The sequence below is a fragment of the Syngnathus typhle genome, linkage group LG20 (assembly GCF_033458585.1).
Source record: "Syngnathus typhle isolate RoL2023-S1 ecotype Sweden linkage group LG20, RoL_Styp_1.0, whole genome shotgun sequence".
Taxonomy (NCBI): Eukaryota; Metazoa; Chordata; class Actinopteri; order Syngnathiformes; family Syngnathidae; genus Syngnathus; species Syngnathus typhle.
In genome coordinates this window covers 359,923-375,922 of record NC_083757.1, presented here as the reverse complement: position 1 = coordinate 375,922, position 16,000 = coordinate 359,923, and the positions used below count along the sequence as shown (strand labels likewise).

General features: G+C 45.7%; 3 protein-coding genes and 1 non-coding gene across 5 annotated transcripts; 2 read left to right on the top strand and 2 right to left on the bottom strand.

Annotated features, from left to right (window-relative positions):
- Positions 1-292: 292 nt before the first annotated feature.
- Positions 293-2,562, top strand: ppp1r11 (protein phosphatase 1, regulatory (inhibitor) subunit 11). The gene is made up of 3 exons (XM_061266453.1): positions 293-613; positions 1,293-1,401; positions 1,547-2,562. The coding sequence occupies exons 1-3, from the start codon at positions 536-538 to the stop codon at positions 1,729-1,731; spliced, it is 372 nt and encodes a 123-aa protein (XP_061122437.1). The 5' UTR covers positions 293-535; the 3' UTR covers positions 1,732-2,562.
- lg20h6orf47 (linkage group 20 C6orf47 homolog) lies at positions 2,191-6,494 on the bottom strand. Of its 2 annotated transcripts, none has more exons than XR_009710541.1 (3): positions 6,285-6,494; positions 4,465-6,026; positions 2,191-4,390 (listed from the first exon to the last, which is right to left on the bottom strand). XR_009710541.1 is itself a non-coding variant. In XM_061266452.1 (3 exons), the coding sequence occupies exon 2, from the start codon at positions 5,704-5,706 to the stop codon at positions 4,843-4,845; it is 864 nt and encodes a 287-aa protein (XP_061122436.1). In that variant the 5' UTR covers positions 5,707-6,026; positions 6,285-6,493; the 3' UTR covers positions 2,191-4,390; positions 4,835-4,842. The 2 variants fall into 2 exon arrangements, 1 of the variants encoding a protein (XP_061122436.1); XM_061266452.1 differs by having other exon boundaries at positions 4,835-6,026; positions 6,285-6,493.
- Positions 6,495-7,564: 1,070 nt separating this feature from the next.
- Positions 7,565-7,634, bottom strand: LOC133145033 (small nucleolar RNA SNORD52). The gene has a single exon (XR_009710807.1). It is a non-coding gene; the product is annotated as a small nucleolar RNA SNORD52 (small nucleolar RNA).
- A 1,235-nt stretch (positions 7,635-8,869) lies between these two features.
- Positions 8,870-15,950, top strand: sacm1la (SAC1 like phosphatidylinositide phosphatase a). The gene is made up of 20 exons (XM_061266447.1): positions 8,870-9,031; positions 10,000-10,097; positions 10,226-10,300; positions 10,382-10,509; positions 11,041-11,190; positions 11,427-11,486; positions 11,563-11,596; positions 11,709-11,810; positions 12,090-12,175; positions 12,267-12,353; positions 12,425-12,493; positions 12,640-12,719; positions 12,850-12,948; positions 13,026-13,164; positions 13,235-13,304; positions 13,433-13,505; positions 13,589-13,682; positions 13,764-13,856; positions 13,937-13,994; positions 14,395-15,950. Exons 1-20 carry the CDS (start codon positions 9,003-9,005, stop codon positions 14,529-14,531), a joined length of 1,761 nt encoding a protein of 586 aa, XP_061122431.1. The 5' UTR covers positions 8,870-9,002; the 3' UTR covers positions 14,532-15,950.
- Positions 15,951-16,000: the final 50 nt, after the last annotated feature.

Genomic DNA, 16,000 nt, shown 5'->3' with positions numbered 1-16,000 from the left:
GGAAAAAAGTCCTTGCTGTCCATATACAAGTATCTTCTCCCGCGTTAAAACAATTCTGACTATATAAAAGGGAAATAGATTGTCCCGCAGGTTTTCAAAACAAAATATTACAGCTTAAAAATGTAAACGCACGTCTCAAACAAACCAACATATTTGTTCGAATTGAACATCGTATAATTATTTTTTTTTTTAAAGTAGAACTACTGTACTGCGTTTTGTTTCGAGCCCTCGTGTATCATTATTTCTATATAGACATTGTAACCTTTGACACCACAATAAGACATTTCCGTTCCTAGTCCTGCTAACTCTGTGTCATTCTTGAAACTTGACCATTTTGGTTGGCCCCACATCCCATCCCGTCACATTGCTCGGGAGCTCATATGTGACTTTCATCAACCTTTCTTCCTAGCTTTGACTCTATTCCCAACTGTGAGTTCTTCTTGATGCTATTAGAAGACGCTGTTAAAGGGCGATTTGGGGAAATCCACCAGCTTTAAAGTTAGCTGGCGTTCGCGTTAGCAAACAAGCTCCGGGGATGGCTGAGGTTCCTGGGACGTCAAGTGAGACCATAACGGAGACTGTGCAAACCAGCACACCGCCACCGCCTCAGCAGGTAAATCGTAAAGGACTGCTCGTCAAGTCATTTCGTTTCAGGTGAGCACGCGTCACAGTGGCTAGTAAGCATGCCACTTGCTCATCGGCCCGCTCATGCAAGTAGGTCACGCTTTCAGTGCCATTTAGTCTCCATATGACCTGGCATGGATTTTTGCCAATGAAAATGGTAAGCGGACTGACTGACTGACTGACTGACTGACGGCCAGCTGGCCTGGCGAACCGGCCTACCTACCTGTCTGCCTGCCTACCTACCTGTCTGCCTGCCTACCTACCTACCTGTCTGTCTGCCTACCTACCTACCTACCTACCTACCTACCTACCTACCTACCTACCTACCTACCTACCTACCTACCTACCTACCTGTCTGCCTGCCTACCTACCTGTCTGCCTGCCTACCTACCTGTCTGCCTACCTACCTACCTGTCTGCCTACCTACCTACCTGTCTGCCTACCTACCTACCTGTCTGCCTACCTACCTGTCTGCCTGCCTACCTACCTGTCTGCCTGCCTACCTACCTAGCTTCAGAAACCTCACGCAAGCTTGGAGGAGGGCCATTGTGCACAATGTGACGGAATGCAGAGGGATAAGGTTTCGAAAAGGATGGTGTCAACGTTGAGATCGATGAGGGTTGAGTCAACCCTCATCGATCTCAAGTGTATTTCTGGCATGTTTCCAGGAGGGACGCAGTCTGACAATCAAGCTAAGGAAGAGGAAAACGGAGAAAAAGGTGGAATGGTCCAGCGACACGGTTGACAATGAGCACCTCGGGAGGAGGTCTTCAAAATGTGAGGATCTCACACCCACCTCAGTGGCATTGCTGTTGTTCTTTCTGCAACACTTACACACTGTAATTCAATCTCACTTGCTCAAGTCACGTGTGGGAAGATCCCCCCCTAAAATTGTATAACTCACAAACACGCTGTGTTTCAGGTTGCTGTATTTACGAGAAGCCTCGACAGTTTGGCGAGTCGTCCTCCGAAAGCGAGGGAGACGATGACGACGAAGGCTGTGGCAGCGCGCACTGTATCCTGGGCCACGCACGGAGGGATCACGAACAGAGGGGGGGCGGGGCACCCACGGCGCCCCCAAAGTCTGGAAGGTCACATGCTCACTAGGTAGCCCTGTCCATGGATGGATGGATGGATGGATGGATGGATGGATGGATGGGTGGGTGGGTGGGTGGATGGATGGATGGATGGACGGTCGGACGGACGGACGGACGGACGGACGGTCGGTCGGACGGACGGACGGACGGTCGGACGGACGGATGGATGGATTGGTGAGTAGCAGGTTATTGGATGGTGTGTTTGGGTGGGGGGGTTCATCACGACATAGGCACAGGCCTCCAGTCCAGCGTTAAGCGCCACCCATCACAGACAAAGCCAAACTTCATGCTACCTTCCACACATGCATGCCACTTGTCAAAGCTATTAAGATGCTACGAACATGCTCTCTCTTTTCCGACATCTAGAAAACAGAATCTCACAGAATGAGAAAAGTCCAACCAATCAAACTGGCAGGAGTAGTCCATAGCTCAACTAACATTTAATCCACACACATCAAGATGCTCTCCACTTTTCCATCTTTACAGTATTAGGGGCACATGACTCTGTTGATTTGGACATATTTCCTTTCAATCAAGCTATTGATTTGATATCTCACTTAAGGTGTGATTCTCTCCTTAATGTACATCACATCTTACCAGTCATTTCGAGTCAGTACGTATGGTATTTAGCCATTTTCTGGTCAGAGCCTTCTTGCTAGCTACCAACCTCCATAAACATTTATTATTGACGCTTTTAACCTGTATTGATTTGTCATAAGCACCAAGGAGAAACTGCAAGGAATTTTGATGACTTCCACATGTGTATGGAAGGCAGCGTGCCGTTTTGCATTTCAAGACTTGCTGTGTGAAGATGGTCAATAAAATCCAATCCTGTGGTGTATTTTGCGCTTGATCATACAACAGAAATGGCTTGTTTTCTTGCTCTATATTCCAAAGCCATGTGACCGCACTCTAAAATAGTGATTACAAGCAGATTAGAAATATGAAGATGGATGGATGGATGGAGGCACGCACGGATGGATGGATGAATTGACACCACGCACAGCGGTGCTTATCTCAGCAAACTCACTACTAAATCTCGGTATGCAACATCACTACTGGCAGGTGGGTCTATTTTTGTGTGGAATGAATTGATTGTTGATCTACGTGCAGTGACACAATGTGGAGTGGAGAAACGGTTGAGTCATTCATTCCCAACGATGTCGTTTGAAAGGACAACACTCCTCTGTATGGTTTTGTGCAATGCCATCCAAATGACTTTTCCATTGAGACATGAACAGAAATGTTATTTCAAATCTACTCGTGGCGTCGTTTTTGAGTGTTAGCTTTAATGAACTGGTGGTGTTGGTATCTCTGGATGTTCATTAGCATGTGCTTTTCCTTTGGACATATAGTCCAACATATGACATTTTGCAGCAGATCTTTGGCAGACTGCCATGTGAGAAGCGATCGATAATATTGGCGTGAATAACTGCTCGTTTACTCAACGCGTTTGGTAATAATGACCTCAAAATGCATTAAGTTCTGCTGCATGTTTACAAACCAAAAATATCATCATTCCACAGATAAAGGGTGATAGTGCTCATTCTTTCTGCTGTGCTATGTTGGGATTTGGGATGCTTTTCATTCCTGTTTGTCAGACAGGAGAAGGAAGGAAGGAAGGAAGGAAGGAAGGAAGGAAGGAAGGAAGGAAGGAAGGAAGGAAGGAAGGAAGGAAGGAAGGAAGGAAGGAAGGAAGGAAGGAAGGAAGGAAGGAAGGAAGGAAGGAAGGAAGGAAGGAAGGAAGGAAGGAAGGAAGGAAGGAAGGAAGGAAGACGAGAGGTGGCGGCGGCGGCATGAATGTTGGCCCAAGCTTTGTGATCTCGTTTGAGAGAGTTCACTTCACTGAATATCACACTGAATCTGTTTTGTGGCTCACACACTTATTTTATTGCAACATTTTGTGTACATGCAAAAGCGATACAATATGTACGCTACATGGGTGTGCGAATGCACATTTCTGTAAATGCAATTGGGCGTACTGAAAGCCAACTGAATGTCAATTAAAGTTTTCAACTGTGACGTGCTTGTCTTTTCTCTCCTAAACAATGCCACATTTAGAAGTGCATGGCCAAATGAAAAAGACAAGCAAAAGTGAAACAGTAGCGCCATTTGTTTTCCGTTTTCACATTGAAGGAGAAGCGCTTCGTTAGCGGCACGTTGACCTTCCAGGCGAACGACACCAAATGTTGGGGTGGGTCCATTTGAAAAACACAAAAAGTCAATACATGGTCAAGTGTAGTTTGCTAATTGTACCTTTCATTTCCTAGTTGCAGGTCATGTAAGAAACCTTGGCATCTTTCACATCCCAATAAGTTGCTTGGGCCAAGTTTCGTGGCTCTTACTTTGCTGCCTCTTGCGCATTTGATCTCCTAACACACAGGGAGGGAGGGAGGGGCTCATTGCAACGCATGAAAGCGAAATTCGAAAAGTAGATGGGGAAAGTGTCCCACAAATCTTTGGCTGAAAGAACATTTCAAGAACATTCAACTTAAGTGGTAGATGGTCCAACTTTTAGCTCACAAGAAGTGTCCAAAGTGACTTGATCTGTCATAAATGCGCCAAGAGGGTGCTGGAAGAAAATGCGCCAGCCGGCCGGGCCGGCCGCTCTTGCGACTGTGATATCATTCTGATGTTCTGCTATCAGCTCCATCCATTTCACCCACCACCTGCGGAGGACACAACACTGTTAACTTCTGGTGGATTTTGAGACTCCAGAGTCTACGGGCTGGCTCCACTCTACCTATTCAAATGGCGCTTTTTTTCATCCAATTATTTGGCGAGACAAAATTGTCATCTGTTCCACTGGGTGCAACAGCCGCCGTTGTAAATTGGCACAGCATTTGGATCTGTGTGTCTTTTTTTTCTCAGTGGTTGGAGTTGCTTTCACACTCGATTTTCAATGGTAAACCAAGCGACGTGATACTGAGATAGCCATTGTGGAGAGGTGGCCATTTTGTCATTCGGTCACGGATTGGGAAGACCTTCATATCATCGACGCAAATTGACAGCAGCAGCCTGAGGCATGTTTACATGGAGATAAGCAATGTGGTGTGAGCCAGCGGCCGTATTACTGTAGAAGAGCCTGCCAACTGACGACTTTCCGTACGTACCAAGAGGTTTAGCTCGTCTTCTTTTTGTCACTTGCACAAAGCAATTCTTTCTGCTCTCCGTCGCTCCTCTCAGCTTCCGTGCTCTCCTCTTCCACTCGCGGCTGTTCATCTTCCAATCCGAGAAGCACGCTCTTTTTCAAGCTGACGGAGATCACCAAAGCTTGCACGATACCGTAGATCAAAGCAAACTCTGGGAGATGCTCCTGGATGAGCCACAGGAGTCCAGCCATTCCCACTGTGGAGACAAAAAACATGGCCATGCCATGGAGCCAAAGCCTCAGTGGTCCCTGGATGCCCAAAATTTCCAAGATCAGCTTGACGGGAGGCGACACAATCCACAGGAAGCCCACCGCAAACAGGTCAAACAGGTGGCGCAGGAAGTTGAAGCAGATCTCATAATGCTCAGGAAACAGTTCCACATTCCAGCTGTGCGCAAAGAGACGAAAGGGCGACGCTAGCCCAGAACCGGGGGGAGTCGGGGACGGAGGAGGAGTTCCGTAGTCTGAAAAGTCCCCCCCGTCGATATCCCGCTCGCCGCTCTTGATGTGACGCAAATTCTGCTTCGGTCCGCTCGGCTGTGTTTTCCTTCCCCACGGAAGAAAAGACTTTGGAAGAAACGTATTCCACCATCTTGGAACAGGTTCAACTGTTGCCTCCATCTCTTGTTTTCCTGCACGCGCATCTTCAATTTCCATAGGTTTCTCCTGAGCTTCCCAGTACTCGTCGTCTCCTGGACAATTGGGCTCTTTCGAGCCGGAGCCAGAACCAGAGCGCTTGTTGAGCTCATCTTGATCCGACCTAGTTTTGTCTGACGCTGCACCCCTACCCCAGGAACGCAGCCATCCCCATGCTCTTCCGACCACAGCTGTCATGGTTGATGGAGGAACTTTTTGCAGCAAACGGACAAACTTCTCAGCTCCTTTCGACCCAAACTGTTTGTCCACTTGCTCAAACGGACAAGTTGGACAAAAGCGTGCAGATGATGTACAGCCTTAAGTGGCTCCCAAACCATGTAGGACTTCTCACGATCGATCGTGTTCATATGTTGGAAGCCCACTTGCTGTGCAGGTTGGTCAAATGCGGAAGTCAATAGAAGATGCGCCCATTTGGCGTCAACGTTTTTGGACGACGGCGGCGGCGGCAAGCTTGTCCAACTTGTCCAGAGTTTCGAGCCCTCCTTCACTCCGTGTATCTGGAAATGCAAAGGCGGAAATGCTCAGGCTCGAAACGTTCCTTCCTTCCACGTCGACGACATTCACTCACTCACTCGCTCGCGCGATCGAGTGTGGCTAATGCTGCACATACGTACATGCATGCATGGGCGGTAACGTTACATCATTTGATGAGACTAGATCTGACTACGATTATAAAACACCAAGTAAATATCAGCTACGAAAAGTGGCAACGCGTAAATATCCCCAATATTGAACATCGACAACTAAAAGATCACCTTCATCCACGTTCCTGCTATGCTCGTAGAGTGGCAGTTCGCTTGAATTGAGCCAGGCAAGTCACCAAGTTGCTATCAAAACCATCATTTGGAATCAAATCTCTTTTGGTTTAGATACGGCCTATTGCAGGTGGACCACGATTGCCAGTCAAGAGAAGGTTTATCATAAACGAGAACAAAAGGGGGCGGGTGGGGCAGGCCGGCCGGCCGAGTTCCGGTTCTACTTCAAAATAAACTAGTCAACCCATCCGACTGCATACTTGAAATAGGATTCTAGAGTACTGGAACAAAAAAGTGCATTGGTTTACTTGCTATCACTTGTAAATTGCCAAAGAACCGTTTTGGCATTTAGAAGCCTCAAAACGAGTTTATTTGACTTTTGTGAGCATGGAGCGCCCTAATGATTCATAGATTACAAATCACTACTTGCCTCCTCTGGATTTCGAGCAATTCTGCGTTTGTGATATGAACAATATTCAAATATAACTCATTACAAGTTTAAATCAGCACACACGTCAGATTCGTTCATTTTTATTGATTACAGGATGCATTCAACAGTAGACAAAATGGCCACTTGGACACCTCTGCTTCAGCACCTGCAAGAGAATTTAAAATTTCAGCCAATGAGCGCAGAATAATGAACATCAAATTGACACCAACCTTTCCAAATCAACTGTAGTCCAACGCAATCGTGTCGAGCGCCTCGCAATCAGCTGGATATAAAACAATAGGTTTACATCACCTTTGGTAAAAGTGGAGTTTGTGGGCTCAAGCAAAACGTTTTTCAATGGTCAGAGTGTCTCAGTACGCTGCGGGTAAACTTCAGCTTTAAATCAGTAGAACCGAATGAACAGGAATCATCATCGACCAAACAGACCATGGAATACTTTGTCCATTAATACAGCATGTATGTATGTTTTCACACTATGCAAGCACAAACATTAACGACTGTACTTACAAGTCAAAGATGCGGTAGGTATCCTTCCTTCCGATACGTGCCGGGAGCTACAAGACAAAATGGCACCGGCGCAACCATGTGACAAAATTCCACAGCAAATGTCAAGACACCATTTTGGAAATGAATAGCCCATGCATCAAGTGATCCCTGTCCATCAGGATGATCAGAAACTAGCTTTACAAAGTCATTAGTCCACATTTAGACTAGGAACATGATTTGGTTTCGACGTACCTTGGAGGAACCTGCCGTTTGGAAGGCTGAAGAACAAAAGGAGAGTTCAAATACTTTCCACCTCAAAAATCGTCACAAATTAAAGCAGGCATGCTCAGAGCACTGTAAATGAACTTCATCTGGAAAAATCAGAGACTCTAGTCTAATGAATCATCATTGCAGGACTTGGATCAGTCGCAAGCACCGTTAAGCAATACTCACCGGAAACGCGTCATACAGTGGATTCAATCTGGACGGACGGACGTTGCCAATCTCTGCAATGGACACAAAGGATGCGTCAAGGTCGTTGCCCTGCTGTCACCCCAGTGTATCCATAATGCCGAGTTTGGATCGCACAGTACTCAGGTGCAGGTCTGTGATGCATGAAGAAAGAAAGGAGAGTAGAATTAAGTTCCATCTGGGCATCGACACAAATTCTGCAGAGCAAACTACATGCATGGTCAGTGCACTGTGAAGAGCATCATTGAAAACTCAGAGACTCTAGTCTAGTGAATCATCATTGCAGCACTAGAATGCATGAAACTCCGGGAATATCAACCAACACTTACCATTAACGTTACAGGCCTGCCAACATTCCTGCAGAGTAAGCCTGGTTGAGCAGAAAAAGCATTTGGGCATTGACATTTCGAAATAGAAAAGCAAGAAACAACCTTCCTACAAACTTCAAGGCTGCACGCAGTAAGCAACATTTCACTCACTTTTGTCATCCATCTCCGATTTGGAATTCTACGACTTCAATAGACAAGATGAAAGTCATAAGGACATCTTGATGAATCATTTCTGAAATGGAAAAAAGAAAGGATCAACGCAACACTTCCTTGGCGCCACGTGCTTCCCACACAGGACATTGAGGGCACGCGGACTCGCACTTTGTCTAATGCATGATCAACGATAATTACCATTCATTGTTGCTCTTTCATTAAAGCACTACATTCGTGTCAAAGGGTGAACTGCCGGTTCTGCGTATGCCGCGTTCAGCCTACCACCACCACCACCACCACCAGGAAGAAAAGGGAGGAACGTTGGCTTTCGATGCTTTATAAAGCTGGGCCCTTCCCAGCTTGCGATAGGTGGCGACATCAGTGCCTGACAGAAACTCGCTTACCAAAGACAATGTAGGCACATTTATAGCGTGGAGAGGAAAAAACGTGCACTTATTTGACATGATTCGAGGTAAATTACCTTTACTGAGTTCGTCAGTTCTTTTTTCGTAGAGGAGAGAAGAAATGTTCATTCTTTAAATAATTTTAGTGGTGATTTCATGTCAATGAAAATATTGTAAAGCTACTAAAGTACAAATTCAAAATCCATGGAGCCGCATACAGGTCAGGCACATTTAATTTGCGCTTTTAAGGCGGGGTTATATGCTATAGCCACGCCTTTCGTGGTTGCCAGATGACGTTGACAAACAGCAATTGAGGCACGAAGCTTTGTTCCGTGTTCAATATATTGGTGCTGGCAACACAAGCTCAGACGCTGCCTGGCTGGCTGTCACTTTTGGGGCGCTTGGTTAGGTCGACGGAGCGAAGATGGCGACCGCCTACGAGCGATACAATTTGTAAGTACATTCATTGACACCGTTTCCTTTTTAAAAGGCCCTATCTCGACCAAATAGTAGCCAGTAAGGTAGCCACAAGAAGAGAGTAGCTACAACCTGGGAGGAAATTAAGCTGTTGCTAACGAGGTGCCAGGACAGCTAAAGTTCACTGAGTACTCTTGTTGGACCCGGAAGTACTGAAGTTGAAACTCATTATCCATCATTAAAATAAATCAATTATCCGCGCCAAGGCAAAACCTCAAAGTGTTTTGTCTCTCTGTAGCTACAACCATTTTCGTCGACTGAGGCAGTTTATTTTCCGGTAGCTCGCAAATAAAATAAAAGCGACATGGAAGGAAGGAAGGAAGGAAGGAAGGAAGGAAGGAAGGAAGGAAGGAAGGAAGGAAGTATTCCTGTGTGGAATGCCAAACCTGCCTTTCTTTCGTAACATTCCAGGAAAGCAATCTTGACCACTTGAAACTTCTGTTTGAAATCTTGCTATGTCATGATGTCATGGCTCCATGATTTAGTTAAGACTAGTTGAAACGTAGTTCCAATGTATTCTTTGCTTAGAAATGAGCATTTGTCTAAACATATATTGAATGAAAAGACCAGAAGCAAGTCTCCTGCTTTTTGAGCAAACTTTGGTGCGACCCAAGGAACATGCGGTTAGTGGAGTTTGGATTATGAAAGGGCAACAATAGGTTGTTTGTGCAGCTCTCTCACTTGAGCACTGTTTGGTCCCATGGCTTCAGTTCTATTTGACGCTGTGGCTAAACATCAGGTCACGCAGGAATCTTCATCTGCTTCTCATCACTACTCAGTTCCTGTGAGATTGAATTCCGAGCTTCGGCATCGGCGCCCTAATGATCATAAGCCGTATAGGATAGGATGGAAGTTCCCATGGCTCTTTATTTGCATCATTGAGGCAGCAGCTGCCAGCTACTGTGTCTTTGACGTACTATTGTAACCAGTCCATCTCTTGTCAGACACACCACCCCAGAAAAGTTTTTCATTGAAGCCTGCGACGAAGGGGCCGATGCCGTCCTGACTATCGACAGGGTGTCAAACGAGATGACCCTTACAAGTAAGACCGACGACTCTTCCAGACCGTTGAGTGGCATTTCGGTGCTATTCTGATGTTGTCTAACGACTTCATGTTGACTTGACAGGTGACATTGATCCTTTTGGCACTCCTCTGTTTTGAATTGACAGGTAAAAAGGATATCCCTGCCTCAGCGGTGACCAGGCCAATTTGCGGCATCATGGGAACCATTCGCCTGGTTGCTGGTAGCTCCTGTCTTTCATGAAAGCATACGTCTTTGAGTGGATTGCAGATCTTGCACTGACTGACTGACTGTCTTTCTGTAGGGATGTACCTCATCGTCATCACTAGGAAGAGAAATGTGGGCTGCCTCATGGGTCATGCAGTGTGGAAAGCTGTGGATTTTGATATCATCTCTTACAAGAAGACAATTTTGCATCTGTCAGAGATCCAGGTATAAGAGCAGCGGGGAAAAGTTGTCGCTTGTAATTTGGAACCGTCCTGATCTTAGGCACTTTTGCAAAACTAACCTTCAAAGGTCCTCGTGGCACTACAGCTGCCGTGGAGAACATGTACTACTTCACTGGTTCTTTTATCTCAAACAAAGTATTTTAGGTCGCGTTACCTGTACTGCACCTATATTTGTGTTTTGGATCCTGGGAAATGTTGGCAGTTCACATCAGGTTTCACTGCCGTGCAAATTGGCTCGGCACTCTTATCCCATTATCCCAAGAGAGACGCACAAAGCCCGAAACCTTAACACGCACGAGTTGTGTTGAAAATGGTCAACTCTGAGACCAAATGAAAACCTAAAATGTCTGAATAGAAAGTCTCTGCATGCTTCGGTCGAAATACACCAAGGACAACATTTTCCGTCCGTTTATTATCTCCATCCTTTCCAATGGCTACCAATTGAGTTCAACATTGGTGTGATCCACTTCAGCCTGCCTCTGCTAAGCCTGTTGTTTTCCTCTCATTTTCCTAGTCTCAAGAGAACAAGACCTTCCTGTCCATGCTAAAGAATGTGCTGATGACAGACGGTTTCTACTTTTGCACGGATTATGACCTGAGCCACACCCTTCAGCGGCTGGCCAATACCAGCCCCGACTTCCAGGAGATGAGCTTGCTTGAGAGGGTGAGTGAGCGAGCGAGTGAGTAAGTGAGGCAGCAGGTCAGGCAGCATTGGCCGGCCTGCTGGCCAGCCGGCAGGGCAGCCACCCAGCAGGCCGGCCAGCGAGCAATCCGCCTCCCATCTCCCTCCTGGCCGCCCTAACCACATGCAAATGGGAAGAAGCCTTGTTAGTCCAATCTAACCTTGTCAATTGACGGCTCACAAACGAGAAGTGATAACGATACGTGTGCGTGTTTCAGGCAGATCAGAGGTTTGTGTGGAATGCAAATCTCCTTCGAGAGCTCGCGGCCGAGCCAGAGGTAACGTGACCCTTTCACTTCCGGCCGGCTGTGTATTTTTCTAATCCGGCCTAACTTGCCATCTACCTTCCCGTAGCTCCACCGGTTTGCGCTCCCCGTTCTACATGGCTGTATCCTTTTTTGTGCTCGTGGGAAACAAATTCAAACAGCTGATGTCCAAGCAAATGAAGAGATTCTTCTACTTGTAGCAGACTAGTTTCCTTGATCTATCTATTTGTCCAGTCATTGTCATGAAACCGTGTCGCATCAACGGGAAGATCTTTGAGTGGATCCTCATATCCCGCAGAAGCTGCTTCCGAGCTGGTGTCAGATACTATGTCAGAGGTAGGTAACAAAAGTCTGCAGCGCCGCACGCGCATATTACTTTCAGGCTTGCACAATGAGGCTCAAAGTCGAGCAATCGTTGAATTGGTTCCCATAGGTGAGATTTTCTTTTCTAATTCATCGTTTGATTTTGGCGCAAGGAACGGACGGATCCAGGGAACTGTGTCCGACATCGTAGCCAAGAGCCATTTTCTGCCCGTTTCTTTGAATCGCTTCCAGTTGAAATGTTTTTGACACAGCGTAGTAGAGAATATGCCAAGTCTGTGCTCCACTCCCCAGGCATTGATTCGGAGGGCCACGCTGCTAACTTTGTTGAAACGGAACAGATGGTATTATACGAAGGAGCCAAAGCTTCCTTTGTGCAGGCAAGTGTGACAACAACTGTGATAACAGCCAGCCAGCCAGACCGCCCGCCCGCCCGTCTGCAAGCGGTCAAATACTTTTTCCGTCCCGCAGACGAGAGGCTCGATGCCTTTTTACTGGAGTCAGAGGCCCAACCTGAAATACAAGCCCAAACCCATTATCAGCAAAACCAGCAGTCACGTAAGGACAAGTCTTCAGTTGCCCTTTCAATGGCCACAACTCCATAGTAAGCGCTTGAAAATGTCTTTCAGTTGGATGGTTTCCAGAGGCATTTTGACTCTCAGCTTCTAATCTATGGCAAACAAACACTTCTTAACCTGGTAAGTCCCCAATGAAATGGGGCCCAATCATTTGAGGCAGCTCTGCTCAGATGAGGTTTCATCACATGCGGTCTAGGATTGGAAAGCTTTCGCAATACTATGTATCTATCTCCATTTCCAAGTGCTCTTTTGATGTTGTTTTCCAGGTCAATCAGAAAGGCTCCGAAAAGCCACTTGAACAGGCATTTGCCAAGATGGTGGCTAGTAGCAACAATGGATTGCTGAAGTAAGTGCCGCTCGTTCCATTCCTTTCTATTACTTTTCCAAAGCCGTTGGAAAGGGTGCCTCGTACACGTGCTCTTTCTGTATTCTATTTTCTTTGCAATTAGTGTGCCGTGAATGTTTTTCATCCTCAGTTACATCGCCTTTGACTTCCACAAAGAGTGTAGCCACATGAGATGGGATCGTCTCCAGATCTTGGTGGGAGCTGTGGCCGAAACGCAAGATGAATACAGGTGCTATTTCACACGGCGGCCGAAGGAAAGCCTTGAAGGTTCGAGCGCAAAGGCCTTCCTCCTTTCCCTTTGCGCAGTTACTTCATGGTGAACCCGGACGGAAAGCTACTAGCCCAGCAGAAAGGCGTCTTCCGCAGCAACTGTATGGACTGCTTGGACAGAACCAACGTCATCCAGAGCCTTTTGGCACGACGCTCCTTGCAGTCTCAGCTCCAGGTAAACGCTGAGACAAAAGGCCAATCAATACATGAGCTTTACCATCCCTATGGGATTTGTCTCCCTTCAGAGAATGGGGGTTCTGAATGTCGGACAGCGTCTTGAAGAACAGGCTGACTTTGAGAGGATCTACAAAAATGGTAATGCGCTACTTGTATCGACTTTGTTAGCACGTGACGTGACGTGACGTGACGTGACGTGAGCGTTGTTCTCTCTGTCTCTCGCTCACATGTGATGTGTGTGTGTGTGCGCTTTCGAATGGAATCAGCATGGGCTGACAATGCCAACGCATGCGCCGTACAGTACGCCGGAACCGGTGCATTAAAAACCGACTTCACAAGGTACAGTCGCATATCAAATGACTAACACTTGTTCCTGACATGATTGTCGCAGCTTCTCCCTTTCTCCCTCTTTCCCGACTCAGGACAGGGAAAAGAACCCATTGGGGATTGTTGATGGATGGCTGGAACTCAATGATCCGCTATTACAAAAACAACTTCTCCGATGGCTTCCGACAAGTATGTTCCATACACAGAAAGACTCGGCTGGTGTCGTTATGCCATTCAAGCAAAAAAAGTGGACCGTTTCTTTGCTTTCAGGATTCAATCGACTTGTTCCTGGGCAATTTTGCCATCGATGAATCCGACGGCCCCGGTCCTCTCAGGGTGCAGAAAGACTGGAAGTTCCTCACCGTGAGTCCGGGACTATTTTTTAGTCACTTTGCAGCGTAAGCAAATGAACTTCAATGTCGTCCTCTGATCTTGTTTTACAGCTACCGATTGTCATGTTGGTGGCATTCTCAATGTGCATTGTATGCTTTCTCATGGCTGGTAAGTTCCATTTCATCTCTACTCATTTCAACTCACTCACTTCAGAACCCTTTGCCATGGGAGTTTAGTTAAGAAACATGGGGCAATGCTACGAATCAATTAATAAGCATCAACATGAGCTAAAAGGCTTTTTTCCCCCCTTTTCTTCCTCTCTGAGGAAGGCCTTGGTATGATATTCCATTTAGCACTTAGTATTACCTGACACACCCACCCTTGTGTCAGTTTGAGCTTGTTGCATTTCCTGTTTGACAGTGAGCAAACATGTTGGAATATAAAAAATACATTCCAGACACGTGAGTGTGTTTTCCTCCCAAAGTGTCTTTTCTCTTGAAAGAATCCACTTCTTTCTAGCCAGTTGTTTAAATCAATCGTATTTCGGGCTTTGTTTCCTTTCTTTCAGGTGACACGTGGACAGAGACTTTTGCTTATGTGATGTTTTGGGGCGCTTGTAGCGCCATCACAGCCACCATCATCCTCTTTAATGGGCAAGACTTTGTGGATGCTCCTAAACTTGTTCACAAAGAGAAGATGGACTGAGCAAGTTGTGTGTGTGTGTGTGTGCGCGTGTGTGTGTGCGCGCGCATATCAGGGTACGCAATCATCACTCTGAGTACCAGAGCAAGATGTATTGTCAACATTTATCTCTTCACATGCTATCTGATGTGTCCATCCATATTTGAGGGCTGAGTCTTTTCAAAGGCATTGATTATTGCGTTCTCAGCCGGGAGCTCGCAAATGATCACCAGACGTTTGCCTAAACCCGATGAACAAACTAACCAACTCCTTGACGACAACGCAACGTTCGCTGCCTTCAAAAGCGCTCGCAATAGGGATAGGAGCTTAAGATGTTTCGTGGTGTGTTACACAGACAAATCAGTCAGGAACATGCTGTTCCAAAAGGATTGGATCATGATCAACAGCTTTTCCTCTTTTGGTTGTCCTGTCAACTTTCTACCGTTCCTGTATTCTTCGGTTGCCTTCTTTATTGTGTGTACGTCAGGATTCTTTAGTCTCCATTGTCGTTTTCGGTGTACAATTTTGTGACGGAATAGGGAGCGAGCGAGCGAGCGAGCGAGCCTTACCGCAACAATGACTACTTTTGTATGATTGAACTTCCTTACTCACAATGGCTGCCAAGACCAATTGACATATACAATTAAGATAACTGGATAGTAACAACTTGTATGTAATTGTTGCATTATTACATTAAATAGTATCAATATTCCTGAAGTTTTGAACAGTTTTTTCCATGTATGCAAATTTTTGTTGACTGCTACATTTATCACTAAGCCATTCATCGTGATATGTATTTCTCGGAGTGAGGTACAAGGATATTGTGCAGTCATCTAAATATTGTCCTCAGTTATTAGTAGTTCTAATTCAAGAGAATTTTTTTTTCTTTTTCTTTGGCCCAAGGTAATTATTGTACGTTTGGACAGAAATGATCAGGATTTGTAAACGACACATTGTCATGTTTGCAAGAAAGCTACTCAATTGCACACACAACTTGATGTTGCTTCAACTGACACATTATGCATATTTGATGGATGACCTTCCAAGACTTTGGGTTTCTATTTACAGTCCTAATGTGTATTGTGTGGTCATTACGCTGACATAGTATATACTATATATACACACGTATACACATTATAATAAGTGATAAATATTTTCATATACTGTACAGCATTAATATCATTGTTGTGATTTAACCTCTAACTCATCTGTTCTAAATGATTATTTGCAAATTTGTCAACAGTTACGCTTGTGATTTCAAAATGTCAACTTGGTTATTTGCGGGCATTTGATGGTGTCACGAATCTCACTATGTATTTACGGTACATTGTATTTTGGGTCCAGGTCGACCAATTTGTGATTTTCCTCAGCAGTCAACTCTATTTAAGCCTTCATCCCTTTGTTTGAATACTGTATATTTGACAATAAACTACTGTGAACGGACTTCTATTGTGGCATTGTCTTGTGTTTTGAAAGTCTACTTTTCGAAAGCG